General features: G+C 45.5%; 2 protein-coding genes across 3 annotated transcripts in view; both read right to left on the bottom strand.

Moving 5' to 3' along the window:
- Positions 1-1017: 1017 nt before the first annotated feature.
- LOC136440193 (enoyl-CoA delta isomerase 1, mitochondrial-like) lies at positions 1018-7011 on the bottom strand. The gene is made up of 7 exons (XM_066436072.1): positions 6952-7011; positions 6227-6355; positions 5592-5719; positions 4954-5100; positions 4446-4564; positions 3634-3812; positions 1018-2715 (listed from the first exon to the last, which is right to left on the bottom strand). Exons 1-7 carry the CDS (start codon positions 6968-6970, stop codon positions 2549-2551), a joined length of 888 nt encoding a protein of 295 aa, XP_066292169.1. The 5' UTR covers positions 6971-7011; the 3' UTR covers positions 1018-2548.
- A 2547-nt stretch (positions 7012-9558) lies between these two features.
- LOC136440177 (GTP-binding protein Rhes-like) overlaps positions 9559-27905 on the bottom strand; it is a 40736-nt gene continuing 22389 nt past the window's right edge. Inside the window, exons 2-3 of one of the 2 annotated variants that reach the window (XR_010756634.1) lie at positions 11157-11843; positions 9559-11097 (exon numbers count right to left, since the gene is read on the bottom strand). Coding sequence is in view for 1 of the 2 variants with exons in the window: in XM_066436052.1 (XP_066292149.1) it covers positions 11263-11843 (581 nt within the window). In the remaining variant the exon portion in view is untranslated. The other variant, XM_066436052.1, reaches the window with a different exon arrangement.

Raw genomic sequence — 27905 nt, 5'->3', positions numbered from 1 at the left:
GATGCTCTTTTCCTAGGTTTCCTTCGAAGGTATCGATGCGCGCAAAGGCCTCGTAACTTCTAGTAAAGTTGCAAGGTTTAACTCGCCAACTCTTCTAAACGGCATCTTCTATGCCTCTCTCACATGTACATCTGTCCTTAAATGACCATGTAACAGAAACTTAGTCACACGATTTAATTTCCGTACCAGTTAGAACTAATCAGCACGTCGGAGTAGCAAGGTCACTCAACAACAGGCTCGGACAAAACACGTCATCGTGACGTCAGAAACCATTTTCTGAAGATGAAAAGAAGAAATTGTGTTTCTCCATACATTTTTTTCAAGCTCTCTCCAGCTTTGAAAGATTACATTCTTTTCGGCCTTGGAAGTTTGTCAAGAACATTTTAAGGAAAAAGAAACATATAAAGTTATGAAACTGTTCGTTTGTGCAAGCTTATTGGCACCCTTTTTTTCCTCAAACTGTCCCGACTTTGCCGAAACTTTCACGGTAAGAGTGTTTATTCACGTGGTATTGTATTCTTACCCTTTGTGTGGCATGAGAAAGGGGCTCCGGAATTCAATATTCTAAACAAAATTAAGTCTTACGCAAGAAATTAGGTCTGTAATTAAAAAAAGTCAATGCAAGACATGCCTGTCGTTACACTGCAATCATCTGGAATTTTTCCTCTTTGACGTTCAAAGATTAAACCACCAGGAGATAATTAGTTTAGCCGTCCGGGTTAGTTGGCGTTGATTTGAAGGGCAGATGGAGCTGAACTTGCCGTTTAAGATTACAGGACTTATTCTATTTATGTAATTAGATATTGTTTTCTTAACCCTCAAACACCCGAACTTGTTGACCTATTGTGATGATTTGTAGCGGAGTTAGAATAACGTCAGCCTTATTTTACTTCAGCTTCGTCACTAAGTATTAATGTACATCAACTATATATCACATCGCCATTTGCACCAGGAAAGGAACTGGCAAAGGGGCTTTCTTTTCTTGTCAGAACAGAATCATGAGTTGTCAAAACAAAACACAGTGGAAAATGTATTTCTTGTCACACCACAACTGGATCTGACATAGTTACGTGCAACATGTACACAAACTCACAGCTGCATTATCATACACCATACTCTACACATACATTGTACATATAGAGCTGTATTGTCTCAACTATGTCTACAAAATTGTAGGTTTTACACCAAATTACGTATATGATGTGAATAGTTAATTCTGATAATAATTATTACCAATCTATGCTGACAGTAGTGGAATATCATTAAGTGGTAACCATGAAAATTAATGTGCTGTACTTTTTAAGTAAATAAATTTTAAGTTTTCCTTCCTAAACTGGAGGCTGTGTATACATGCTTCATGCAGAATACATGAAGGACCACTGTCACCCTGCTCTGAGCAGATTACCCACTCGGTGGAACTGTTTTGTACCAAATACTCGTAGTTTACACATCAAAGAAATCACAAACTAAATGTAACAACTGTATAACTGCAATTATTTCTGCATTCAAAGGCACAACAATATGAGGATACGTTATAATACTATCAATGGATATCTTTATGCAATCTCCAAGCAGATGTTAGAAGGCGACATTGTTATATTTTTTTGGTTTTTGTTACAACCAGAGGCAGTTTGTAGACTTAATAACAATTTTGCCTCCCTACATCTGCTTGGAGATAAGTCTCTATACTAAATCGACAACCATTTCATTGTTGTTTTCACCATCTCCTGGAAAGTAGATAAATCTTGAAACCTTCACGATGGTTTTATCTTCGTTTGTTTTATTCTCCACTACAAGATCATGACATCACGAATAAGCTTGTCCAACATATGGATGCTGTCTGAAACGTCTGACTGTTTAAAAATTTTATCCAGTTGCTTGAGTAACTATTTTTGGCGTGTCTTATTACCTGGATGTCTAACCTTCATCAACGTATCCAACATATCACTAAAATCAATGTACTACAGAATTGTTTCAACCACGAAAACCTTTTTTTATTTTTCTACCGCAAAATAAATCCATTTCGAAGGTAAATAACTTCACAGTAAGATGAGGACGTAAACATGACGTTTCACCAGATATTTCCCCAGTCCTCAACTCTAAACATGACTTGTGCTTACAAAGTTCATCTGTATTGGTAGATGTCATACTGAGTCCAAGTTGAACTGCAAAAAAATGGACCCAAATTTTCTACAAATAAAAGACTGGAGTCGATCAGTGGAAAATTTGGACAAGCCCAATTTTGTTGTGTTGGCAATTACAGCTCAACTTCGAGTCAAAGTGAAGTGTGTTTGATCCAGGGCTGTCTCCAAGTTTCAATTTTTTCCCTTCCCACTCAATGTTTGGGAGCCAATGTGTTGATTTTTCCTTGTTGAATTTGTCAGTCTAAGCTTAGAAAGATACATTTTCGACAATTTCATGTCATAAAGTTCTGATTTGGGGACGGACAAGGTCAAATTTTATTCCATCCCAACAAGCAAATGTCCGTCCCAGGACGGAGGGACGGGTCCTGGAGACAGCCCTAGTTTTATCAGAAGTTTCCCAGTCCTCAATTCTTCTTCTTTTGCAGGGAGGCGATGTACATGCCGAGAGACTTCTGCACCGAGTCGCGGTTGATGAAGTCGGCGAAGAACTGGGCGTCTTTCTCCTTCTGGGAGCGCAGACGGTCCAGCACGGCCTTCCGCATGGAGGTTTTGGTGATGACACGGGCGGCAGCTGGGGAGGGGGGCAGGGTTGGGAGAGAGAGTTAGTCTGATCTCCAACAAGTTTAGCTCACTGGAGAGTAGGGGTGGATACCGGTTCGCTGGACCTGATTCGGACCTTTATAACATCCAAGAACCCAAAAAACCTGAAAGCCTAAAACCTGAGTCCAAAAAAAACTGAACAAAGTACAAATATATTTTTTTTGATAAAAAGCGAGTCTTCCCTCTGACAAAAAAGGTATTTAAGATAAGTGCAACATTCAAATATCAAATACTGGTTTATCTTGAAAGTCTTCTCACCAAGAAACTTTTATAGTCGTGCGTGTCAGTATTATTCTCTATGCTTAATATTGGTCTAATAAAACAAAACATCAACTGGACAAGATCAGGTCCAGGTCCAGGTTTGGACCTGAACATCTGGACCTAAACTTGGACTTGGACCTTATTAAGCCGAACCGGTATCCACCCCTACTGGAGAGCTGTTGTTCCATTGGTCATGACAGAGAAGACAGATGCTATGTACAGTATCTACAAGTTCATTGTACCAGGGAAATTCCCCTAGCTCTTTTTGACATGCACAATGACCTGTGGACCATGGCTTAACGTCCTGTCCTAAGGACTGCGACCCTTTCTGGTAGCGTGCATGTCGGGTGAGCGACACAGCCGGGATCGAACCCACAGCTTCTAGCTCCAGAGACAGGGCTGCTTTTCAACCACTGGACTATGCATGCTACTTTGCGAAGGAGCAGGCAGGATGTATAGAGTTGAATATATCTTTAGATATGACAAACCTTAGTTTGTTCTGAAAACTGGATAATCTAGTTATATTCATGTTATATTTTATACTCTGAAGTACAGCCAGTAGGTACTCATCTGACTCCCCCTTTTACGTCCCTTTTGAAAGACCAAAGGCTATGGAGCTTCTCTTTACCTGGAATCTGTAACCAGTTCTTGAGTTCGCCCTCCACGGTCGGCATGACCTCTGCTAGAGGCACGACCTTGTCCACTAGTCCGATAGACAGCGCCTGCTGTGCCGAGTACAGTGCACCGAGCTGTAACGCTTTCTCCGTCTCACGGTGGCCGATGGTGTTCAACATCACATCCGTAAACCTGGTAACACAAACATGAACACACATGAACACATATGAACATTGTACCAAGCTGTGCTGAGTACAGCGCACCAAGTTGTAGCAGCTTCTCTCTCTCGATGGTGTTCAACATCACATCCGTAAACCTAGTAACACACACATGAACATACATAAACACACATGAACACACACATGAACACACACATGAACACACAGGCACATAAACCTGTCCTAAACAGGTTTTAAGCAAAAACTATGAATTCATATGCGAATAAAGTAAGTTAAGTCAGCATAAAAGTTCCCTGAAAGCAAGACTATGCAATGAGCTCACTACAAGGGAGCCACAATGCCTAAACAAGTCTCAAAACTGAAGAAATGATTTCAATGTAGATTTTCGAACCGAATTTTTGCCAAGAAACTGATGGACTTTTGATTTGCCTTAAGCTTAGGTAAATCACACACTCAATAGATCCCTACAGCCTTCCCAAAGTAAGACCTGGTGGGCTCACCCGACGGAGACAAATGAGTAGATTTAGGTCAGATGTTTCAGATGACTGGACAAGATTTCTGGCTTTTAAGCAAAAACTATGAATTGATATGCAAATGAAGTGAGTGTAGCAGTTTCCCCCAAAGCAAGCTAAGGCGATGAGCTCACCAGAAGGGCGCCACAATACCGAGCTTCGTCTCGTTCAGACCGATCTGGAACTTCCCCTCCGCCATCACGCGGTAGTCGCAGGACATCGCCAGCAGACACCCGCCCGCCGGGCTGTGGCCCTGGGAACATAGTAAAACTTATCACAGCATCTGTATCTTTACAGCCTGTTGAACCGCTTTTCTGCATAACACACCAGCTCCTGTATCTGTATCTGTACAGCAGGTACTTACCTCGATGGCTGCCATGGTTACGAGACCCTGCTACTTACTTCAATGGCTGCCATGGTTACGAGACCCTGCTACTTACTTTGATGGTTGCCATGGTTACGGGACTCTGGTACTTATATGTACCTCGATGGCTGCCATGGTTACGAGACCTGAGTACTTACCTCGATGGCTGCCATGGTTACGAGACCCTGCTACTTACTTCAATGGCTGCTATGGTTATGCGACCCTGGTACTTACATGTACCTCGATGGCTGCCATGGTTACGAGACCTGGGTACTTACCTCGATGGCTGCCATGGTAACGAGGCGTGACCCGTACAGGTTGAGCCAGGCGTCCTGCAGCGCGCGCCAGAAGGCCACACAGCGCTCCGGCGTCGACTGGTACATCTCCAGGATGTCCAACCCGGCGGAGAAAATACCCGGCGCGGCCTGGGGAGGGGAACAAATGTAATCCTCTCAATCATCACAGTAACACTAATAGCAGTGGTAAAGAAAACTGAGGTGGTACGGCCATGCATCATGTTCATCGGGACTGGCGAAAACTATCATGCAAAGAACCGTCCAGGGAGGAAGAAAGAGAAGTACTAACAGGCATGCGCAACAGGAGGGCGGATATATGTAAAGGAATTGACAGGCATGACACTAAGTGAAACACTATGAAAAACAGACAACTGAGATAGGTGCCCAACAGATTCCCCAGCACAAACTCCTCAGTTACCCCCTGTGCATACCCTCCAGCACAGACCCCTCTCCCAGAGTTACGCTGTATTACCCACCGATGCCAGCACCTTGGCCCTGCAGCTTTTGTTGGTCTCCAGGTTCTCCAGTGCGATGCTGAGCTCCGTTTGACCCCCTACACAGACCCCCCTGCACAGACCCCTCCAGCACAGACCCCCCTCCCAGAGTTACCCCTTACCCACCGAGGCCAGCACCATGGCCTTGCAGCTTTTGTCTGTCTCCAGTTTCTCCAGTGCAATGCTGAGCTCCGTTAGCACGTCCAGGTTGAGACTGTTGACTGGCGGGCGGTTCAGACGCACGGTGGCCACACCTGACGGCACAAACATTTATATTTAAACTGTAAATGCATTTGAGTTCGCGTGGTTTTTATTTCTTGCTAAGGCGAAAATGGAGGGTTTGTGGCTGTTTTAAGTTTGCGGCAGCGCTATAGTCACATACTGCTACAGTATTGGACAAAAATGTTTGCGGTGGCTTAAAGTTTGCAGTGAAACGGTCGCCGCGAAAACTGTGAACATAACACCACACCATCACAAACATTTCTGCATTTACAGTTTTTATAACAGCTGACTTAACTTTTAAAGCACAAAAAATGTTGCGACTATGCCTCACTATCAATCTCACTGTTCTGTTTATTGGAATATTGTCTGTTGTTTCCTGTCTTGTGAGGGTTAGACATTCTTGCACATAGAGCTTAGATGTCATGTCTTGCTGGCAGACCACCAGGTGCCTCTGTACATGTCCTGTGGGTGATCACTGCATACTAAGTGTATATACAAGTTTCATTCCTAACCTCCTTGCGAGGTGAAAGGAAACCCACCTGTCTCACTGTTCATGTCTACCTGTACATGGCCAGGTGTGCTATAGCACCTGTGCTGCACCTGTCGGCACACCTGTCCACCTGAGGGCCTCACCAGCCCCTGGAAAGCCTGCCTCAGTACAGACATCCCTGGGAGACAAGGGGAGAATCAGTGGCAGATTGGATCAGTATTACTATTTCATCAGCGTTGTCGCTCGTTTGTGGCGTTCACAGCCAGCTAATCTAATTTGACTACAGTTAACAAATCAAACTGGCCTGGGTAGTTTTTCATCACTGATTTTCAACTTTTAGATTATGATTAGCAATCTGGTTTTCTAATTAGTCATGACAACAAATAAGTATAACGTTATGTATCCCATCCAAGTACTAGTATCCCATTCCCAGTTCAGTATGTGACGTGATTTTTGCTTATTTAGTACTTCTTTTCCATAAACTTTCCACCTTGAATTACCTAGGTCATCGTGTCAATAAATTATTTCTTAGTCAACAACTGTTCCTGACTTTCTAGGTGTAAATCGAACAGCCTTGCTGACGAAGACACCGCCCCCCTCCCACCTTTATGTTTACACGTAAAAGAACACAAGAAAAAAACGATGTCATGAAGTTTCATCATATCAGTCATCTGCCCGTAGATACCCTGCATTGGTACATAGTTAAAGTCGCTTCAGCAGCGCTTTGTTTCATTCGTATCGCCAGAATTCCCCCCTGACATAAAATCCGCTCACCTCTCATGGGCGCCGCCATTTTCCACCGACCGCGGGGCACCCTGGGAGGGAGTGGCTGGGAGCGCCCATTGTGTCCAAGGGGGGTTGTGCGGATTACGTATAAGATAGATACGGTAACTTTTATAAAATGGTATTAAATCTGAATTGGTACAGAAATATGTTTTTAAATGATAAATAGGATGTCCCTGTAGCAGCCTCACAGTTGAGCTCCTGGTTCCAATTAGTTCGTAGTTGGGAGACCCCGGTTCGAATCCGGGGAAGGCATCCTGGTTGGAGCTCCACTTGTCTTTCGGAAGGGACGTAAAATGGGTGTATCATGTTCGAAGAGGTGCCTCGATACAGCACTACAATAGACTCAATACTCAGATGGGTACCTACTTCAAATGAATGATAAAGAACTTCCTGAATTGTGTATTTTGGTTGTTGTTGTTGTTAGACTATAAGATTGGAGACCACGACAAATTGACACTTGTGAACAACACAGGCTTTGCAACAGGATAATGGGTTTCTATTTAAAGGGAATTTGGCAGCCCAAGAGCTGAATTGATTTCGCAGAAATCGTTTTCTTTCTTTCTTTCTTTCTTTCTTTCTTTCTTTCTTTCTTTCTTTCTTTCTTTCTCTCTCTCTCTCTCTCTCTCTCTCTCTCTCTCTCTCTCTCTCTCTCTCTCTCTCTCTCTCTCTCTCTTTCTTTCTTTCTTTCTTTCTTTCGTACTACATCATGCATGCCAAATATGATAATATATGATGATGATGATGCATACCTAATTGCTATTCTTAAAGTTACCCAGCATCTACTTCCCTACTCGAATAGTTTATTGGCAACAGACAGACACAAAAACGACAAATCATAAGTTCCAAAAACATTGTTTTTAATCACCATGAAAACGTTTCATTTTGTCATGACTACTGTCGGGAATATAAGGTGTTGGTTGTTGTGCATAGCAGAGACTACCGGACCGCTTCTGTACTGGGGCCGGGAAAAACTCACCGAGGAGGGAAGGAGGGAAGGAGGGAAGGAGGGAAGGAAGGAGGGAAGGAGGGAGGGAGGGAGGGAGGGAGGGAGGGAGGGAGGGAGGGAGGGAGGGAGGGAGGGAGGGAGGGAGGGAGGGAGGGAGGGAGGGAGGGAGGGAGGGAGGGAGGGAGGGAGGGAGGGAGGGAGGGAGGGAGGGAGGGAGGGAGGGAGGGAGGGAGGGAGGGAGGGAGGGAGGGAGGGAGGGAGGGAGGGAGGGAGGGAGGGAGGGAGGGAGGGAGGGAGGGAGGGAGGGAGGGAGGGAGGAAGAGCAAAGGGATTAGTAAGGAAGGTTTGGGGAGAGAGGGAATGTAGGGAGGGAGAGAAAGAAATAGAAGCAGGGAAGGGGAGGAACCGTTAGTGCTGTAAAATCGCACAAGATCGTTGTAAGAAGAATTACTTTCAACCTCAGTGAGTCCTTCCTCCTTACAGCCCACTTATCATGAACCGCTTCGACCTTCGTGTCGTTAATTAGATACAATTCTACAAACTTTTCTCCTCCCTCTAAGGAACGGAGTATAGAGAGAGACCCGAGACTCGGCGTAAGTACTATCTTAAGGTGTTTCGTATATATATATATATCATTACAGTATGTACAATTCTACCATAAACATGAACAGTCGGTCCGGGTTACCATTCTTGATATGCGCCACACAAATATCAACTTAGGCACCATCCGATTTAGTCTATCTGATGTGGAACTTGGAACGAAAATCTCATTGGTTGGTGGACGTGCAACGCCACTAAAACGTGACTTATGTCATCGAAAGAACGTTTGAGACAGAAGCCACCTCACATGTAGCACCCCGACCAATCGAATCACGTGAATCGCATTGAAACTCGGATTCGTATCAGCCATTTCCCGACAAATCGCTTTCTAACTTGCGTTCACGACTACATCTGACCAAACAAACTCCCCAATGAGATGGTGGAGGGTGTCAGCTTCCAAAAGACGTTTTCAGATTGACAATTTTGGTACTTTGGAAGTAATTGAATCCGCCCGCGATTTAACATTTAGAGAAAAGTAGTAGAAACTAGAAGTTAAATCGCGGGCGGATTCAATCACTTCCAACATGCCAAAATTGTCAATCTGAAATCGTCTTTTAGAAGCTGACACCTTCCACCATCTCACTAGCTGGCGAGTTTGTTTGGTCAGATGTAGTCGTGAACGCAAGTTAGAAAGCGATTTGTCGAGAAATGGCTGATACGAATCTGAGTTTCAATGCGATTCACGTGATTCGATTGGTCGGGGTGATGTAGGCGTGCCAGTGGTTGCCGTTTGGACCCGTAAGACAAGGCCGGCCAGTGCAGGATTACTTCGATCGGAGGAGAAACGACAAGCGTCATTGGCCACTAGGGCAAGTCTGTTGTTTTAGAAATCTCTCAATAATTGTCTATTTTATTCGTGAGCATATCTTTTTAACCTTTTATTTGATAGCGCACTAAAGTAGCCATTTGACACCCCACTCTCTATTGGCTACAGTCTTATGCAGCAGGGAGAAGGTTAAGGACTTGTCTCTTTTGTGTTTTTCGATCAAATCTAATGCGCGGCTGTATTCGCCTGTTTTCTCTTGTTTCGGTTACAGTTGCGTTTCGCAGTGGTGACGAAAAATGATGTCGCCGAATTTCTTTTTTTTTCTTCAAATATTTGATCAAATTTGTTGATGGGTTATCATCTCCTTCATGGCCGGCATTGTCGCGTTGAGCAAGTCAACAACCCCCTCACAAAAGGAAATACAAAATTTCGCAGAACAGTGAAACTAATAGGAGAAACACTCTTGCTTCCAACGGATCATTTCCGAACTAGCCGAGTACGACTCTCCTTGCAACAATCTTCTACTTTCTAAACACTACGTCATTTCCGCCCAAACATACGTCATTTCCTCCAAATCTCCACGCGGTTTTGACGGTTCAAACGTCGCGTGAACATCGCGCGATGAAAACATTGAAGCCCACATTCGACCCCTACGATTCGGACAGACTTCGTTCATTGTAAAACTGCCACACACAGACAACAACTTGTAATAATGACTAGTATAGAAAAAAAACAACTCTGCATAAGTTGGTCTGTAGTTAGTGGGTTACTACTGTCGCCTCTCGTGTGCGTAACTTCGTCAAGTTCACGGTCAGGTACGTGTGCATAGCAGCAGATCCTCTCAACAAACAACCGGGTTTTCATGGGTCGGGCGCGTCTCTGGGATAGTCCATTCATACATTTAGGGAAGGGGGCAGACGAACAGTATTTTTTTTTCTAATCACTTTGTACCAACTACAAATTCACATGACGTCACGGTACGTTACATAACGGCAGGTCCGAGGTCTCGCGGTTTTCGTTCCCTCTGATTAAGGGAAATGGAGGGGAAAAGCGGACTTCAGACATGAGCGGAACTGAAATTTCAGGAAAAATGTTCAACTTGAAAGAGTTTTGAGGGGTGCAGAAAATGGTCTATGTTCAATTCCTGGAAATTCGGTCAAACACGTTCGTTTTTGTCATTGTCAATGTTTCCATAAATTCCGCTTATTTCAATTTCAACTTTTTATCATCAAAATACGACTACAAATATAGAGAAAAAGCGAATTTGTATCATGATATCATAAGGTGTTAACATGCGTTATGATGTCCCTAGTCCACCTTCCAATCGTTTTAGCTGAAAATTTTGGCAGACTAGTTACGTGAGAAAGTTTGAGACGATAGTATGTTATCTGGAGTGAATCTACTACCAAAGCAAGATGGTATGAAATAACTCGGTATTCGTCCCTGCACGTGAACACGTGAATGAAATTGGAACTGCCTTGATGACGTCAGGCCCCCGTGCCTTGAACGTTCATATGTCGGAATGCTACATCCTAGCCTCACACCAGCCTTCTTGAGCATCGCGAAAGCCTGGCTACAGGCATCTCAGCGATTAACAATAACCTGGCCGCAGACATTCAGGACGCTGCAATAACCTAACTGCAGGCTCCTCGGGGATTAAAATAACATTGCCCTGACTTGTCCCAGAGTTTAGCCTGGCTACAGGTGTCTGAGCGGCTTACAATAACCTGAATGATACCAAGCCTGCACGCAGGCTTGTTGGGGCATCACTGCCATGTAGCAGAGTATAGCCTATCCACAGGCTTTTGGGGATTAAAATAACCTGGTCCTGACTAGTCCCAGAGTCTAGCCTATCCACAGGCTTTTGGGGATTGAAATAACCTGGTCCTGACTAGTCCCAGAGTTTAGCCTGGCTACAGGCCTCTGAGCGGCTTACAATAACCTGACTGGTCCCAGAGTGTAGCCTGTCCGCAGGCGTGTTGGGGCATCACTGACATGTACACGACCTGTACTGTGACCTGTAGGGGCTGAGAGCGGAAGAGATCTTCGGGATGGAGGGCTTCTCGGCCCGCCGCTGTTCCTGCTCTGCCTTCGCCTCGGCCTCTATCAAGTCACTGCGCAAGCTCGGCCGCCTGGCGTGGGGGCTCACCACCCCCAGGGGGTTGTCGTCCTGCTTGCCCCGGGGGTAGAAGGATATGCCCTTCTTGGCGGCCTCCCAGGCCTGGTCCCCGATGGACACGCGCCGGTGCAGCGACGGCGACATCTCCGGGGGGAGCTTCGCCAGTTCGAACAGTGTCTGGAACAGCTCGTTGATGTTGCCGTTCTTTTTAGCGGACGTCTCCAGAAAAGCACACTTCTTAACGGTGGACACCCATTTTGCGACTTCGTCGTAGAGCACCTCCCGTTCGGTCTCGGGGCGATCGGCCTTGTTCCCCGCGATGATCATGGGCGGCGCGGCGGTGCGCGTCTTGCAGGAGGCCTTGGACTCCAGGATCTGCTCCCGCAGCCGCATCACCTCCATGTACGACTCGTAGTTGTCAACCGAGTACACCAAGATGAACAGATCACCTGGAGAAATGGAGAAGAGAACAATTGTCAGTTTCGTCATTAATGACAAATGGCCAGACTACTGGATGCATGTGGGGTCGTGTGGCGTGACGGCAGGGTGTTCGGCCCAGAACCAAGAGGTCCCGAGTTCGAATCCTCCTGACGCCACCGATGTTGTGACCTTGGCAAGGCCGCGCCTTGGGAAAGGCACTTTTCACGACTTTCCTCATAAAGAATGGGTATGTTGTTATCTGTACGTGGTACTGTTAATATAAGTTATAAAAAACTTGAGTGCAGTGCCACGTGGTCCTTGTCTGTCAAAAACCGAAGTAGAAAAAAAAAATACTGGATGCATGTACATGTACGGTAATGACTCGTGGTAATCAACGGAGATCACCTGCAGAACACTGGATGATGAAACATGGTCAGTTTTATCTACATGTAGACTCATCTTTAATACCATAGAAAGGCGGACGGTATACACTACTGGATGCATGTACAGTACACCAAGATGAAATGGTCCCCTGGAGAAAACGGGATGATGGAAAATTGTCCTTTTCATCTACATTAATCTACATGAAAACATATATTTGATTTGGCTTTAAGCAAGCTTTAAGATGTAAGATGAACAAGTCCCCTGGGAAAACAATTATGGTCAGTGGCTTATTATGACACACATGCACGCTCACAGAGTTGCAGTACTGCACTAGATCGCAAGGTAGCGTACCATGGACCAAGCTCAGCCATACCTGATGATAGTCTTCAGGTATTAAAGTAATACTAGCAGCTTACTGGATGCTGTACTGTCAAGCCGGTATTGTTACATTTCATTGCAACACACCAGCTTCTGTATCGGTTTAACTGCCCTTCGGCGTAACACACCAGCTTCTGTATCTACGTTGCATAACCGGTAATATTTTATAAATCGGCCTGCCACACCTTAATTAACACTTGATATCTGATGCGATTCGTTGTTCAAAAATATCAAGTGAGGACGCCTCTACTGCACTTGGTGACAATGAGTTTTGTTCTGTGATAGATATTGGGCACATTAATCCTTGTTTAGTAACTCTTGTACTTGTGGTCAGGACTGTTTTATATTCGTTGAAGCTCTGATCTCAAGCCTCAAATAAATTATGCCATATTTCCCGCCACGAAAGCCACAGCAGGATTTTAATGACTGACAGATCTCCCCAGTTCCCGCCAAAATAGACCCCCGCAGGGTATCAGATGTCAGCTTGATGCGCCCACAGTTCCCGCCAATTTCCGCTGGCCTGGCGGCCCTGGGGCTTCAGCTGCCAATCATCGACCGGCGGACGATATTTGACAGGTTAATGGACGGTGTATCAGGATCAAGTGGGTCAAAGGTCGGCCTGTGGATCGCGGAGGTCAGCCGCATATTGGCACCAGGGGATGCTATACATTGATATTGCTGGTAACGGCACTGAAAGTCGAGTACCGGAGGGGTGCAGTCAGACTAAGTGTACGCTTCCGGATAGATACGGGAGATGTTGGATGTTATACGGGATATCGGAAGTGATATCGGACCTCTCAAAGCTCTCACGTGTGGCTACAGAGGAGAGGGCTGGAACGGACGAGTGCATGACAGAGAACTTTATCCTCGCTTAAGTCTTCTTCTTCTGTTTTGTAAGATCGAAGGGGAGGGCATGGGTGGTGTTTACAGGGCAATTTAGGTCAGGTCTACTCTTTTCCAATATTGTGGATATTCGTGAGTTTAACAAGTTGGTTGGATGTGTGTGTGTCTGTGTGTGTGTGTATGTCAAAGATGGGTACGTTTATTTTAAAATTGATCCATCAATGTTGACAGCCAATTTTTGTGGTCTTTAACTAAAGATTTACTAGATTTGAAGGCATTTCCCTTGACAGTAACCTCTCGGTTGCTCAAAGCGCAAGTTTTATGAAACGATTTGTCGTTGGAACAAAATCCTGATCGGTGGTTTTGAAACGATTCCAACTGTAAGGGTAAAGATAATGCAGACTGAGGATGAACTGAACTTAGATGAAGCACCTTCCAAAAGGCAGGACCCCATATCGCTCGATTCGTTGGCTCGCTCGCGTAGGGGCCCTGCTCTTTAGTCCCGGTAGACACGGTTCTGGCGACGTCACCACCAAAACAGCTTCAGCCAATCAGAGGGTTTGCTAAACCTCGTCTAGAGCAAAAGCGCAAAGGACGCTGAAAAGCTATCAACCAATCAGTTTACGTCTCACATTGTTACTTTAGGTTCAGAACAAATTAACCGCCAAATTGTGCCAAATAAGGATAGCTCATTAATTATCCATGAGCAACTGGCAGTAACGTCGCCAGAACCGTGTCTACCGGGGCTAAAGAGCAGGGCCCCTACGCGAGCGAGCCAACGAATCGAGCGATATGGGGACCTGTTTTTTATTAGGAGGGTGAGATGAAGGCACACATCCTCAACCAACGCATGATACTTCTGGCGAAGGAGGCCAGCCCTGTTGACAGTATCGTAGTCGGGATCATCAACAAAAGAACTATCGTAACGAAACACCGACCGTGAAAGAGCCCAGGTTATTAGAGTTACATGTGTTAAAATCATAATTTCATATTGTCTAATGAGAGGGGCCGTTTGCAAATGGAACCATCCCAGTCGCCACCGCGCGCCTGTGCACCTGGTGAACTCCGCTAGAGGTCGCCTCAGGTGATACGGGATAATTACTGCAGGTTCAAATGCAGCCGCTGATGCTGTCTTCGTGGTGAACATGAGTTAACCTTGCACGTCTGCTTGGTGATTACTGTCTTAACACCTTAAGCCGGCTGCTATCGCTAAACGGAGTGGCTTAAAGCCCCCTCTCACTGGACCCGCGGCACGCAGCTGGCGGCGTCGCTACGCCCGATCGAATTGACAAAGCACTAAAAAAAAACAATTTTTTAAAGCTTTGTGTGTTTTGCTGTCTTTTGGGTCATATTTGTACGTTTTGAATTATATTCCCATTATAAAGTCAAGGGTAACACAAATCCAGTTTAGGACGCAGCGATGCCGCCAGCGTGCCGCGGGTCCAGTGAGAGGGGGGCTTAAGGCGGCCGTTACGGCCAGAGCGTACCGATATTCACTACCCATGGCCATGCACACTCTATCCCTACTGGTGCAAAAAGTCCTTTATCAAGTGCATGATATATAAGTATAAATGCTAGGACGACCCGGTGTGCTTTGCTAAAATGCGCTAGCCTAAGCGAAGCCGCATTGCACTACCAGCTAAAGAAAAGGCGCCTTCCCGTCCTCAGTCTGAGGTTCGACCGCTTTACCTTTATCTTGGATATCCGTCAGAAATGAGAAATGGTTCATCCCTAGCACATCATGCCTCTTCTCAGATTAGTAATGATCCGTCCCCACAACGTAACCACCCATCGCGGCAGAGTAACGAACCGTCCCCAGCGATCAGGTATCACCATTATTCCTGGTTATAAATGGCCCGTCCCGATCCCGTTATACCCCTGCCCAGCTGCCTCTATCACGTTATGATGATGAATCATTTCTCCGAGCCTCCCGTCTCGGCGTGCGCCTTCTAGTATTAGTAAGGCCTAGAATAGGTTTTGTTTCCAGTTACCTGACCGACCATAGCAAAGACCTTCCGACCCCAGCCTTTATTCTTGCGGTGTGCCGCTGGCAAAGAAAGGGACATGACATTTTTGATCTGACATCTGAGTTAGCCTCCGTTGCAGGCTCTGAAGCGGCTTTTTGGGGGGCTAAATAATACACTTTTTGCAGCCAGCCCGTAACTATCAGCCGCTTCAGAGCCTACAACGGAGGCTACATCTGAGTGATGAAATTCAAAACAGACTTCCTGTGCCTCACACATTGATAACAGAAAAAATAACCCGTACCCGCCGACCCTAAATTTTGCAGAACTGAAACCTACAACACAACATTTCTCCTAGGTCTAACATCTGTAAGACGAGGATCCGTTTGGGGAGATCATGTAAAAAGCAAAAACTTAAAACCTACCTTAAAACAAAGGGATGAAAACGGTTTGTATGTAAAGTTATGTGGATGATAATAGTAGATTTATAGAAAATTGAAGGAGCAAGAAATATGTATTCTTCTTTAGCGGTTCTTAAAATGGTCTGCGAGCCGGTTTGGGTGAAGCGTGCAGAACTGTATATCTCATTACTTTCATTTGTGAGGTAAACCATTGGCGGGGCAGCCACCGACCTCCCCCCGTAGAAAGTGAGAAATGGACGGTCCCCAGCATGCCATCTTCCTACCGTAGAGAGTGAGAAATGGTGGGTCCCCAGCACGGCGTCTCCTTGTAGCTATCAGTAGTTGTAATGATGAAAGATTGTATCGCCCTGCTCATTGTTTTACTTCCAACAGAAAACGGAGAATTAGAAAGTTTAATAAAACCGCGCAATCAGGAAGGGTGAGATAAGATTCTCTCGGGGGCTCGTTTCAAATTTCTAGGAAACAACACTCGTGAATAGTTCCATCAGGTTAGTGAATGACCGAATAAAGTTCTTTATTCACAGTCATGTTTTTCAACAGCATGCGTTTCGATGGCCGTCTGTCACCATTTTCGGGCAAATCTGACCGGTTCACTTTGCACTGCAGCTATGCGTCACTGCCAAACTTCTTATACTCAGAAATCAGTCACAATACATAGATATAGATATTGTTAATGAACAATATCTATGTATGTGACAGTACGTCACGTTTGGGACAACAGTGGAACCTAGCTGCAGTGCAAAGTGAACCAGTTAGAATCGCACTGAATAAGGTGACAGGTGGCCATCGAAACGTCGGCTCTTGAAAAATATGTATTTGTGAATAAGGAACTTTGCTATTCAGTGATTCACCAACCTGATGCAACTATTCATTGTGAAACACGATCGATTCCGCATGTTTCGTTTAATGGACGTTGTGTTACGCCCCCCCCCCCCGTGTGAGATCTGACTGGTGATTTCCCAGGCGACGTTTTCAGTATCCTGAGAAGCTTCTATGAATATGATTTCTCAAAAATACTTTGAAGAGCGTCAGTAAAGAGCAAGAGTTTCTCTCACATCACTTTTGTCTTAAGAAATCCATCCGGTCGATCATTTCTGCTAAAACACGCCACCACGTTTGGTGTTTGGCATTTACTCTCATCAGCTAACGTAAATTCACGATTGTTCAAATTCTCAGGAATTATTTCACTTCAAACCATTTCGATTATGCACTCGTTATGTAGCTTCCAAACGGACCTCATTACAATCTTTGGATTTGTATGTTATTTTAGTGATGATAATAAAACTGTACGATAATAATCCACAGCGAAAGATGCATGGAGTTATTCTGATCGGTGATATATTTCTCCTGAGCAATAACGAAAATATTGCCGATGACACGGACAGAATAAAACCGCTATCTGTGAGCTTGTCAAACACAGAATTGACACCAATAAAAAGCAAAACAGGCCGATAGGTTTTATCGTTGGATGCTCGTATTGAGAAGGTTTTATTACTGTTTTATTTTTTGACGAAAGGTCTATTTAATCACTCTTCTAGTGGCTCCAGTTTACGAGTTCCAAGCCATTCGCTGCCGCAAATGGTCAGCCGTAAATCATGTGTCGCCCTGATTGTGTCGTAAAATGTCGTAATCGATCGGCAATAACCGCTGTGTGACTTTTTATGTCCGTTTATCACGTGCCGCGTTGAACGTGTCTTGTGACAATAACAATAAACCACACACACGCACGCAAATCCTTGTCCGCCATCTTGTATGTCCCATACACCCAATCAAGGTCACCCTGAGAGCTGGCGTGACGGATCGAACAAAAGGAAGACAAAAGATCGGAACGATCGGCGGTGACGTTATGCCATGCGTCACGGGTCGTTTTTGGTGCTGTAACCAAAATGGGGCAAATCAGAATTTGCTTCAGCCATCATGGCTAAAATGAGTAGGTCAATACATCGCACATAACTGAAGGAACTATCAAAAGCCCTGTATAAGGATAGCATTTCTTTTACGATTCACATATGCAGAATAGTTACGTTTTATCTTGAACATTATCTAGTTTGAAGAATACACTGCAATGCTGGCGGTGTGCGTCCAAGTTGCATGGAATTGTACAAACAAAAAGGAACACATCCCTTTGATTGATGGCGTGTGGCTTAAAACGCATCCACGTTGAATGATGATGTGAATGAGAATTTCCATAGAATCGATCCCAGCCTGCCGAACGCGCGACTCGGTAGAGTAACCTTTAATTTCCCCACTGAAAGCGCCCCAGGGTCCGTTCGGTAATGAATGAGGGAGATGTTCGGAATATGGCAGGATTTCCATCACAGCGCGCCGCCGCTAACGTCTTGTCAACACTTCGGGTGGACAATATGCGTCTTGTAACAACAAAGACAGGAAAATACTCTTAGAGAAAACTTCAAACAAAACCTCAAACAAATCTCAGTCACTGACGGACGCTTGAATAACTGTTGCCCTGCGTATCTTATTACCCTTCGGGTGGACAAAATACGTCTTGTAACAACAGAGACAGAAAAATATTCTTACAGAAATCTAAAAAAAAACCAGTTGTTGTTGTTGTAGATTTATTAGCTATAGTTGTTACGGTTTTAATGTTAAATTTGGCTAATATGTTAAGTATCCGCACTCAAAAAAGCATTTAGCTAGGATGTAGGATGAACTAAACAAAATTGTAGAACTGATTGAACCATTATCATAACAACATCAACTACTAACATTCCATCACCAGGGACAGGTAAGTTCCGAATGGCGGCTATACTGATACAGATTCACGTAACAACAACAACCACCGACAAGTCAGCACCAGGGACAGATGAGTTACAAATGTGGGCTATGATGAGAATAAAGATCCATCTAAGAACAGTTACTCAGTTCCGAATGGCGGCTGTACCGATACAGATTCACGCCCGCCTTGCAATCAATACCGCAGTTTTCATTAGCTGAAGCCTCATCAGCTTTCATTTCCGCTGGAAGGTTATATTGTCGAGTTCATGGTCAAATGACGTCAGTATGTTCCCGCTGAAAATTACTACAGCAACAGTTGTGCCCTTAATCGTTATCGGTTGATTTTCAAGTTGAAAAAATTTTTAAAGTTTGTGGTTAACAAAGAGATAAATCATGTCTGAAAGAGCGACACGGAAGCGTAACCGGTTATTGTGATCAATGATGGTTGCTCTAAGTACTGGAAATTGATTATCGTATCTTTTTCATCAATACCCGAGGCGAGGAAGTTACTTAAAAATTCTGTAATGCAAATAAAGCGTTACACTTCTCTATCTACTAATGCTTGAGTCAATATCGTGCAAAGCTAAAGTTTTCCTCTCCCTGAAACCGAACCGAAAGCTCAACGCTGCTACCGACAGACTTCGGCTCCTACTGGCACTGTGCTGATATCTGTGTCTGTGTCTATATATAACTACCATTCGGCGTAACGCACCAGCTTCTGTATCTATATAACCGGTATAACCGCCCTTCGACGTAACACATCAGCTTCTGTGTCTGTGTTTGCATCTGTACAGCCGGTATAACCGCCCATCGGCGTAACACACCAGCTTCTATATCTGTATAACCGGTATAACCGCCCTTCGACGTAACATATCGGCTTCTATTTCTGTGTTTGCATCTGTATGGCCGGTATAACCGCCCATCGGCGAAACACATCAGCTTCTATATCTGTATAACCGGTATAACCGCCCTTCGACGTAACACATCAGCTTCTATTTCTGTGTTTGCATCTGTATGGTCGGTATAACAGCCCTTCGGCGTAACACACCAGCTTCTGTGTCTGTGTTGCATCTGTACAGCCGAGTATAACAGCCATTCGACGGAACACACCAGCTTCTGGCTAGTCAGGCGTGAAAGCAGCTATGAGCACCTGCGCCCTGCTGGGTCAGAAGTGGGCTGCTGAGCACTACGCCCCAACCACCTGTAGCACCATTGTGCACTCCGTGGTGTTATAGGAGTGACTACAAAAGGCGCCTGCTTGCAGCAGCTGATGAGGGATGCTCTTCAGGTGTTGATCTTGTTTCTCAAATCCCTACCAGACCTTTAGAGCCGTGCGTTACACTTTTGTATCTGTCAGCTCAGCGCCGTGGGCGGAAAATTTCCTCAATACATCCTCCCACGGTGCCTGTTAATAATACACAGCATAGCCATGACGCATTAATCTTAATGATGCTATTCAAAGCTCTTTTCAGGTAATTTCAACTCATACATAGCCTCACAGCAGCTACCGTGGTGGAAACTTTTCTCAATACATCCTCCCACGGTGCCTGTTCATAATACACAGCATAGACATGACGCATTAATCTTAATAATGCTTTAGAAAAATCTTTTCAGGTAAGTTCAACTCATACATAGCCTCACAGCAGCTACCGTGGGTGGAAACTTTTCTCAATACATCCTCCCACAGTGCCTGTTCATAATGCACAGCATAGCCCTGACGCATTAATCTTAATGATGCTTTTTGAAAATCTTTTCAGGTAAGTTTGAGTCATACGCAGCCTTACAGCGGGTGCCAGTTCAGCACGGTAGGCGGAACCCTTTCTCAATTCATTCTCTTACGCTGCCAGTACACAACAGAAATGTCACCTTTGGAGCATGACGCATTCCACGTCAATTTCTGATTATGTTTTTAATCGTTTTATATAAGTCCATTTGATACACATTCTTACAGCAGTTGTCTTTTCAGCACCGTGGATAGAACCCCTTCCAAATTGACCCCACCCCCCACGCGCAACTTGTACACAACTCAAAGATTCTCTATGGAACCTGACGAATTCTGTGTCAGTCTGTGATCGCGTTTTCCAAAGAGTTCCAGCGAAACGTTACCTCGCATCAACTATCGGCACATCGCAGGCACCGCGGACAGAACCCTTTCTCAATTCACCTGCGGGGCCTGTATAAAACACAACACAACGAAGCACAATACAAAGCTTAGCTGTCACATGACAGATTCTCTGTCAGCCTGTGATCGGGGTTTCAAATCTTTCTCAAAAAGTTCCGGCCGTACGCAACCTCACATGAACTATCAGTTCAGCACCGCGGACAGAACCCTTTCTTCATTATCCTGCGGTGCCTGTATAAAACACAACACAACACAACACAACACAATACAAAGCTTAGCTGACACATGAGGAATTCACCGTAATCCTGTGATCTTGTTTTGACGTAGTTTCCAAAGAGTTTCAGCCAAACGTGACCTCACATCAACTATCAGTTCAGCACCGCGGACAGAACCTTTTATCATCGGCTCTGCGGTGAAGCCTGCACGCGCGGCACAGCTAAGCTGTCACGGATATCTCCTCAGTCTGTCTTTAAAATCTTTGTCGGAGAGGTCAGCCATATGTTACCCGCGCCAGCTGTCAGAACTCTACCTCCGATAGGACCCAGTCATATGCATCTGTCTGTATCTTCTAGCTGATATAACCGCCTTTCGGCGTAACAAACCAGCTTCCGTATCTGTATAGCATCATGGCAGAATCTGCCTACATGATACAGGCAACAAAAACTTACGCTTTCTTTGCGGCTCAACTCAAAGACACAAACTTTCTACATGTTTCTGTCTTCTGAATCAATCAATCAATCTACCGAAAACGTAAGTAAAGCCCCAGGGATGGCAGAAGCTATCTACATTTATTGAAAACATCTCTGTAGTGTATAAACGGAAGGCGCTACATGCAGGAGCTGGTGCTGGAAACGCAGCTGTTGTGAGTTGTGGCGAGTATGGATTGGACATCCCATCGGGCTGTTTACATCGCAGGATCTAAGACATCAAATCAATCAGAACACTGGCATTAAAGCTGAGGGTTCCAGTCGTGACGCGATTGAAGTGGCAGCGCAACCTTCATGCAGATACCTTTAAGTGCAGTTTAATGACGAATAAGAGTAAACACCCACCGCTGGGTGTTTTAGGTTTTTGAAGTGCCGTTGATAACAAGGTAGACAATTTGGACCCTCCGGCTACTGTGCGTATCGTTCGTAATCCAGTGGTTAGCGATCTCGCGAGTTCAAATCCCGACTGTGTCGCTTGCCCGACCTTTCCGACATATAGCTACTAGAAAGGGTCCTTAGGACGGGACGCTAAGCCATTGTCCACTGTTCATTGTGCTTGTCGTAAAGAGCTAGGGGAAATCCTCAGTACAATGGACCTGTAAATATTGCTTATAGCGCCTGTCTTCTCTTTCATGACAAGTGAAAAATTAGCTCTTCGGTGAGCTCAACTGTTACGAGATCGGTTTCACTTACACTTTCAGGCTGCGGGGTGGCTGCATGGGGGGAACAGATGGAGGTTTATGTCCTTGGTGCTGGAGCGGCAGCTGTTGTGGTGTAACGTATGGCGCGAACTGCTTTGAAGAGATTTGAAAAACCTCCCCACAGACTGATGTCGATTTATCCACGTGTCACAGTGGTGGATACAGTTCTCCGTGAAGGGTTCTGTCCAAGGTGCTGGAGCGGCAACTGTTGTGTATAACGTATGGAAACGCTTTGAAGAGAAGTGGAAAACCTCCTCACGGACTACTGTCGATTTATCCACGTGTCACAGTGGCGGATACAGTCTGGTATGAAGGTTCTGTCTGAGGTACTTAAGTGGCAGCTGCTATGAAGTACCGTATGGCACGAAGTCTGTTGCAGAGATTTCAAAAAGTCTGTTGAAGAGATTTTAAAAAACGTCCCCAAAAAGACTGATGACGAATTCTCTATATGTCTCACTGGTGGATGCGGTTCGCAGTGAAGGGTTTTGTCTAAGGTACGGAATTCACAGCCACTGTGGTTAGGATAGCGTGCGTAGTCCAGTGGTTAGCGATCTTGCCTCTGGAACTAGAAGCACCGGGTTCGATCCCGGCTGTGTCGCTCACCCGACATGCACGCTACCGTTAAAGATCGCAGTCCTTAGGACGGGACGTTAAGCCGTGGTCCACTGTTCATTGTGCTTGTCGAAAAGAGCTAGGGAAATTTCCCCGGTTCATTGAACCTGTAAATACTGTACATAGCGTCTGTCCTCTCTGTCACGACCAGTGGAAGAGTAGCTCATCTGTTCATTGAGTACATTTGAGCTAAACTGGTTCGAGATCCCTTTCCTTTCCTTTCCTTACTGTGGTGTAACGTATGGCACGAAATGTTTTGAAGAAATCTGTAAAAAAAACCTGTAACTAAATCTTCAAAGAGATTGATGATGTCGATTTATCCACGCGTCACAATGGTTGATGTAATTTTCCGTGAAGGGTTCTGTCCAAGGTACTAAGGTGGCAGCTGTTGCGGTGTAACGTATGGAAACGTTTTGAAGAGATTAAAAAAACAACTCCCCATAGACTGATGTCGATTTATTCATGTGTCACATTGCTAGATACAGTTCGCAGTGAAGGGTTCTGTTCTGTATTGAAGAGAGAGCCGTTGTGGTATAATGTATGGTTAGAACTCTTCATAAGAGATTTGAGCATCGTGGCGGAGGCAAAACTTTGTTGTGCCACAGCTAAGCCAAGCAAAGACAACTTGATAACTCAAAGATACGTTTAAAAAGGCTTAGACCTACGGTGGCAGCGATGGGGTTACATGTGGTACAGACACTTCAGGAAAGAGTTGAGCCTAACTACTACAGACTGAAGGTAGAATTAGTCACGTTTCGAAGCTAAGATTAACAAAGTGAGATGCACTTAATTGAAGAAGAGAACTCGTTGCCATCAAGTACTGTAGGAGCATCCTTACTAGATAGCTATACAACGCCTGCAGTCAGATGTGCAAAGGTTAGACGTGACAGGTCGTACAGTGTAAGCATGTCAAGCTGCTGATGCACCGCGTGCCTGCGAAGCTGGTGTGTTACGCCGAACTAGTGCCATCCCTGGGCTGTAGTTACGTTTCCAGTCGTTCAGTATTGATTGAGAGGGCAGAAAAGAACTTTTGTGTCTTTGAGTTAGATGATAAGTAGCAAAGAAAACGTACGTTTTTGTTGCCTTTATCTATCATATTGTGCAGAAACGTCCTTACGAACCTGTTATTCAGGCAGGTAAATATGCAGACAGGCTTTCGCTGATGCAAGTAAAATGCCCCCCCTCCCACGTCTGGGAAATTGTTTCCTGTGAAAGGAAAGGCCGGTTTTCAATCAGTCAGACACAGTCCCGTTTTAATTTCCTGGAGCAAGATCTCCAGGGCCATCGTGACGTCACGTGGGGATAGAACATGTTCGCCTGTAAATGGTCAACCGGTTTTCAATCTGTAGGAAACAGGGAAGATTGCCAAGGTCACGGTTGCATGGCGTCACAGCTGACCAGGTCCGCCCTACACAACAAAAATTCACATCAATCCAGGAAGAGATCCCACTCAGGTGTCAGTTGGCTCGGAACATGTTCGCATTGAAATGGATGATCGTCTTTCAATCTGTCGAACTCAGCCTGGTTTTAATTTCCTGGAGGAGAGAAAATCTCCAAGGCCACGGCCACATGACGTCACGCAAAAACTTTGTTAACAGATCCAGCACAAACAATTACAACGGGCAGGGAAAATGTTTGCCTGGAAATGGACGAACGGTTTTCAATCAGTCGAGCACAGCTCGGGTTTAATTTCCGGGAAGCGGGGAAGATTACCAAGGCCATGGTTACATGACGTCATATCATACCTCAAACAGGAGGAAGGGTAGCTAAACTAGATGAGCAAGACCTGCGTTTCTCGCTCAGTTTTTTTCGAGACGTTACCCAAGATTGTGTGACGTTAGATATATTCTTTCAGCCCAAACTTTGTGGTGTCTCATTTGAACAATCCATTCCAGAAAAACGGATTCAATTCATTTCTATCTGTGTGACACATCTGGAAATGTGACCGAAGTTCGGAACACCTCTGAATAGTTTACAGTACTTAGTATAACCCTTATGAACCCAGACCATTTCTATAGTTAAATCATGACTTTCATATCTATAATGTATATTAGCTCATAAATATGAATATTATTATTTGTTTTTTTAATCTGGTCCACTGGAATATTTTTAACGTACTTCTGAAATGTAGGAAATCTAATATAATTCAGATGTGTCCTCAGACATACCTGCAAGGTTGGTTTCAGAATAAGGATTGATTGAACCCTGACCACTGGCTTCGTGATAGATGTAGAACGTTCCTGCTTAATAAACTCTGCACGAGGAATTGATCAGCCCGTGATGGTCTAACAGAGGCAGAGCCGTGAAAAGTCCTTATGTACTAATAAGTATTTAATGCCAGCTCAGAAGAGGACTAGAAATAGTCATGCTTTTAAGTACAGGAGTTTTCAGCGAAGGATTGATGTGTTCAAAAATTCGTATTTTCCGAGAATCATAGTAGAATGGAACTCGTTGTCATCAAGTACTGTAGGAGCATCTTCACTAAGTAGCTTTAAAGAACGGTTACAGTCAGATATGCAAAGACTAGGTGTAACAGACCGTTCGGTGTAACATAACCAGCTGCTGCCGCACCGCGTACCTGCGAAGCTGGTGTGTTACGCCTAATGGCGGTTGTACCGGCTTTATAGATACAGATACAGATACTTTCATGACGATGCGCCTTGATGACAGCTTCGCGCGCTAGTTTAGTCAGTAACAAGGTCTGCTGGCTTCTCGCCATGTTCTATATTGTCTCACGTGTAAACTATAAAGACTGCCGCGCGCGACCTAAAAATTACCGCTCTTTAATCCTTTGTTAGACTCGACTCGATGGTTGCCCTAGTTTCTCTCATCAGCCTAGAATAGGTACCGTGTGAAAGAATGAGCGTCGCTTGCGTCAGTATTCAGGTGGCGTGCGTCAAAAAGCGTCAGGTGGCCACACCTTTTTCTTGTCCGCTTTTCTGAAATTGAAAGCAAATCCCCAACCCGCCCACAGCGTTATAACTTCGTTATTGTGGCTCTTGGCTGCCGCTATTAGATCTATGGTTGAGGTTTATAACCGTTATTAACCGTTATGTTCGGTAATAAGGAGCCAAAAGACGCTATACCATCACAATTCTCTACAACCAACCCATAACCTTTATAGGAGAGGGCAGAGAGGTACTTAAAGTCAAGACGTGGCTGCGTTTCAAGTAGCGGGTTGAAGAGGTATCGAGCTGGGCTTTGTTCTTTCACCTACACTTCGCACGCCCCGAGCCACGCTATGACGTAACCTTTAGCTAGGAGCGATGCCCGTTCCCAGACCGGCACTTCGTACAATCAGAAATCAGAACTGCCCTCTGTTAGCCCAGATTGCCCGCCATCAGCCGTCCCCCATTGAATCCTCCCTCCTCACAAAATGAGCAGGTCGCACAAACAGCGGCAATATTGGCTGGGATATTTCCCCCGGGCCCTTTCGCGCATGACTGCCCATGCATCATCCCGCCCCGCCGCTCTCCCGGCTGTAAACAGGGCTATTCCCGGAACAAACGGTGATTACAGCGCCTCATGCCTGCCCCACATTCCCGTAACATACGGTGATTACATCGGCTCACGCCTGTCCCACATTCCCGGAACAAACGGTGATTACAGCGCCTCACGCCTGTCCCACATTCCCGGAACAAACGGTGATTACAGCGGCTTACGCCTGTCCCACATTCCCAGAACAAACGGTGATTACAGCGCCTCACGCCTGTCCCACATTCCGGAACAAACGGGGATTGCAGCGCCTCACGCCTGTCCCACATTCCCGGAACACACAGTGATTACAGCGCCTCACGCCTGCCCCACATTCCCGGAACAAACGGTGATTACAGCGCCTCACGCCTGCCCCACATTCCCGGAACATACTGTTATTAGATCGGCTCACGCCTGTCCCACATTCCCGGAACAAACGGTGATTACATCGGCCCACGCCTGTCCCACATTCCCGGAGCAAAGGGTGATAACATCGGCTCACGCCTGTTCCACATTCCCGGAACAAACGGGTATTATATGAAGACACTTCTGTCCCACATTCCAGCGTGCACATTCCATTCTTACCATTCTCAGAACAAAATGTGATCAATTGAGCAGCAAGTTTGTCCATATTCCCGGAACAAACGGTGACTAGTTAAAAAACGCTGCCTGTCCCACATTCCCGCCTGTTTTAAACCCTATCTCACTGGACCTGCGGCACGTTGGCGACCTGACAGCGCGCTCAACGAATTCCATCGATAAAAACGAATCTTTTTACGCTTTGTAGTTTTTGTTGTCTTTTTAGTCATACGGGTACCACTTGCACTTTATTTCCATTATAAAGTCAAGGGTGACACAAATCCAGTGGTTTAGAACGTAGCAACGCCGCCAACGTGCCGCTGGTCCAGTGAGATGGAGGCTTTAGCTGGATCCACCACTAAACCTCATCTGAAGAACAAACAAATTTCAGCTGGTCCTACATTCCTGGAACAAACGATCATCAGATGGGGCCACGCCAGCTTCGCATTTCCTCCAAATCCCGACTTCTTGGCTGACACCCACGGGTACATTAATGCTAACCACTTCGTCTAGAGGAAATAATATCGCTCTTTTGAAGTAATGCTTAACATTACGCAAGAGCTATCAAAGGCCCTGTAAAACGAACTAGAAGGTCGATAACAAACTATGCATTACCGTTGAGAACCTTTACGTGTTATCCAAGACTTACTGCAGTGGCGCACCAAACCCGTCGTGTGCTTTTGGCACACATTTTGACAGATTAGCCGAAGAGGCTCGGTGGGCGTCACTCCACCGCCAGGAAAGTGCCTTTCCCAAGGGCACACCACCGGGGCATGGTGAGTATCGAACCCGGGACCTATTGCTTCTGAGCCCAACACTCTAACCGCTGCGCCACACCGACGCCACATATCATGAGTTTGCTGGAATAAAAGACCACCTCCATTGGCTTCGACAATCTGTGTCTGTCTTCACCATCCTTTCTCTGCTATTCTGCACACGGAAGATCGACAGTTTGGGAGTAAATCCAGCCGAAACCAAATTCCAGCCGCTCAATGCCGCCGCCCGGAATCACGCCGCCGAGCCGACGCGCCGGGGCCACGAGCGGAATGCGGGTGACTCTATTAGGATGGAGATTGCGGGGCGCCTTGGGACGCTTTGGAGCGCTTTGGTGGCGTTTTATCAATGATGTAAGGCGATACATCCCGGTATAGGCATTACTAGTTTACGAG

This window comes from Branchiostoma lanceolatum, chromosome 8 (genome assembly GCF_035083965.1).
Source record: "Branchiostoma lanceolatum isolate klBraLanc5 chromosome 8, klBraLanc5.hap2, whole genome shotgun sequence".
NCBI classification, from domain to species: Eukaryota; Metazoa; Chordata; class Leptocardii; order Amphioxiformes; family Branchiostomatidae; genus Branchiostoma; species Branchiostoma lanceolatum.
The sequence above is the reverse complement of the archived record's forward strand: the minus strand, read 5'-3'. Positions and strand labels throughout refer to the sequence as shown.